At 39.6% G+C, this 3011-nt stretch overlaps 1 protein-coding gene across 1 annotated transcript; it reads left to right on the forward strand.

Moving 5' to 3' along the window:
- Positions 1 to 331: 331 nt before the first annotated feature.
- Positions 332 to 2659, forward strand: LOC121247637 (protein WHAT'S THIS FACTOR 1 homolog, chloroplastic). Its single transcript, XM_041146029.1, has one exon. The coding sequence runs from the start codon at positions 634 to 636 to the stop codon at positions 2203 to 2205; it is 1572 nt and encodes a 523-aa protein (XP_041001963.1). The 5' UTR covers positions 332 to 633; the 3' UTR covers positions 2206 to 2659.
- The last annotated feature ends 352 nt before the right edge of the window (positions 2660 to 3011 follow it).

The following is a 3011-nucleotide window of genomic DNA, read 5'->3' on the forward strand; positions in this document are numbered from 1 at the left end:
GTTTTCCGTTAAAAAAGGAATAAAAATAAAAATTTTCCAAACATTGACCATGAGATATTTCGTGAAAGAGTGGTGCTAGAGCCACCAAGGATGCCCACTGAAGTTTTCTATTGAGTATTGTAATTTTTTTTTTTCAAATATTTTTTAAAGCCTTTAATTTTTTTTTTTTCAAACACAATTCATTAAAAATTAAAATAAATATTTCTTTAATCATTAAATAAAAATATAAAATAAAATAAAAATAAACGTCATTTCGGTACAAAAATATCGGTGGGGATACTCGTGGAAGTAGAGTTTTCCTTCGTGAAATTGGGGGCCTATAATGTCAACCTAGTCGAGGCGGACGAGAACTTACAGCGTCACTGTCACCGAGAAAAATTCGTTGCGAAGCGATTTTTAGCATTTGTGGATAAACCCCGATATGCAACCTCTCCTTCCAAAACCCTAGGCTCCCGCTTCAGCCTCCAAATCTTAATCCTAAGCACACTTGGTGAGTCCGATAACCTTCACATTTCTCACTTCTTTCTGTCTGTTACATTTTCTTTTCTCCTCTACTTTCTTTTTTCACCTGAACTTTTTTCTTTTCTTTGATTTTTATGTAATTTTCTCTTGTAATACCATAATTTCCTCGAAATGAAACCAGAACTCATGGTCTCTTCTCCATCGACTTCTTCACCTTTGTTTATCTCATACAAGTATCCTTTTCTTCAAAAGCCAACAGTATCTGTGAAACCCCATTTTTCCTTATCAACCATAAAGGCCGAGAAGTCACAGTTTTGGGGCGAAAGTTTGGTTTTGCAACAGACCAACGTTATTTCTGATAATCTGAGAAAAACCCATGTTCCATTTGGACCTATAAGAGCTGCTGTGAAAAGAAGGAAAGAGCTTCCCTTTGACAACGTGATCCAAAGGGACAAAAAACTGAAGTTGGTGTTGAAGATAAGGAAGATTCTAGTGAGTCAACCTGATAGAACTATGTCTCTTAGAGAGCTAGGGAAGTATAGAAGAGATTTGGGTCTTGACAAGAAGCGGCGATTTATAGCTTTGCTGAAGAATTTCCCAGCGGTGTTTGAAATAATGGAAGAAGGGGCGTATTTATTAAAATTCAAATTGACGCCAGAAGCGGAAAGACTTTATATGGAGGAGATGAGGATTAGGAATGAGATGGAAGATTTGTTGGTTGTCAAGTTGAGGAAACTGTTGATGATGTCGTTGGAGAAGCGAATTTTTTTGGAGAAGATTGCCCATTTGAGGACTGATTTTGGTCTTCCGCTTGAGTTTCGTGACACAATTTGTCATAGATATCCACAATATTTTAAAGTTGTTCCGACTGCAAGGGGTCCTGCATTAGAATTAACTCATTGGGATCCTAACCTTGCAGTTTCAGCAGCTGAGTTATCTGAGGAAGAAAATAGATTAAGAGAACTAGAAGAGAAGGATTTGATTATTGATAGGCCTCCCAAGTTCAATAGAGTAAGGCTACCCAAGGGCCTTAATCTTTCCAAGGGTGAGATGAGGAAGATAGGCCAGTTTAGAGAAATTCCTTACATCTCGCCATACTCTGATTTCTCGGCACTCAGGTCGGGTACGCGTGAGAAAGAGAAACATGCATGTGGAGTTATTCATGAGATTTTGAGCCTCACACTTGAGAAGAGAACTCTTGTCGATCACCTCACTCATTTCCGAGAGGAGTTTAGGTTTTCTCAGCAGCTGAGAGGGGTGCTGATAAGGCACCCGGATATGTTTTATGTTTCCTTGAAAGGGGATAGAGATTCTGTTTTCCTCAGGGAAGCGTATCGGGATTCACAACTGATAGATAAGGATCGTTTGCTGCTCATTAAGGAGAAACTCCGTTCTCTTGTTGCTGTTACTCGATTTAGGGGTTCTCCGAAAACAGGTGCAGATATGGAAGAAGGAATTAATGCGCCAAGATATGGAAGGGATGAAGAGGGAGAAGAGTTGTCTGATATTGATAATTTAATGAGTGATGCTGGGTTTGATGATGGAGATGATGAAGATGATGATGGAGATTATGACGACTGGAGTGATGAAGATGATGGCACGCCTCCAAACTTTGATGAAGATGTTGGATCTATGAGGACTGGAGAGAACAATAAGATTAAACAAGTGGTCGACTCGGCAAAAACTGATGAGAAGGTGCTTTCTCTAGAGTTCCCTGATGGTCGAACTAGAGAACGCTGGTAAATTTGGTAGAAGCGTGCTGTTTCTTTTGAAGGCCCCAACCCAGAGAAATTCTCTGAGCGAGCTTTCTGCTTTTCTCCTGTACTGATATAATACAAGCAGTGCTTGGTCATCCTTCAAAGAAACGTGCAATCTCCTGCTTTGCAAGGCTCTGCATTCAAGGCCTGGACCTCCTTCCCTACATCTATGGTTCATGGCATTGCTGACTTGATGCAGGGTCATAAACTACAGGTTTCATATTTATCTCTGCCTTTATGTAACAGATCTACAGATTATCCCCATTGATAGGTCTATCTGGCCATTTCCTCATTGCTTATGCTTTTCAGTATTGTGAAGCTGAGATGTAAACTTTCTAAACGCATAACTGAGACCATTGTTTGGGATGTACGACTAGTCTTCTAGACATTCAATCTACCGGCCTGAGTTATATCTATACATAAGAAAAATTAATTTGCAAGCTGGTATATATGGAGGACACGTCCTCACATTGTTGACACGGTAAGTTCTCTAGCAAATCAAACCCTGCCATGTCAACATAGCAAATCAAGCCCTGCTATCCCACATCGTTGAATGGAAAGAGTTTCGTGACAAGAAGTGATAAGGCAAAACTGGGCTCAGGCAATCAGCTCAAATGGTTGTAAAATTCTTGCGAGATTGCCAAGATTTCTGTAAATTTACATGATTATCTGTCTCGACATAAACTGCCCTGATTTCATTTTCCCAAGCTCATGCGTATTGGATTCTTTTGAGATCTTCCTTGGTGGCTGGTATTTCTCTCTTTTTGTGTGTGGATAAAGAAAGAAATTAAA

This window comes from Juglans microcarpa x Juglans regia, chromosome 1S (assembly GCF_004785595.1).
Source record: "Juglans microcarpa x Juglans regia isolate MS1-56 chromosome 1S, Jm3101_v1.0, whole genome shotgun sequence".
Lineage (NCBI taxonomy): Eukaryota > Viridiplantae > Streptophyta > Magnoliopsida > Fagales > Juglandaceae > Juglans > Juglans microcarpa x Juglans regia.

Coding starts and splice junctions, on each gene's coding strand:
- LOC121247637 (XM_041146029.1), top strand. CDS start 634: ATGAAACCAGAACTCATGGTCTCTTCTCCATCGACTTCTTCACCTTTG.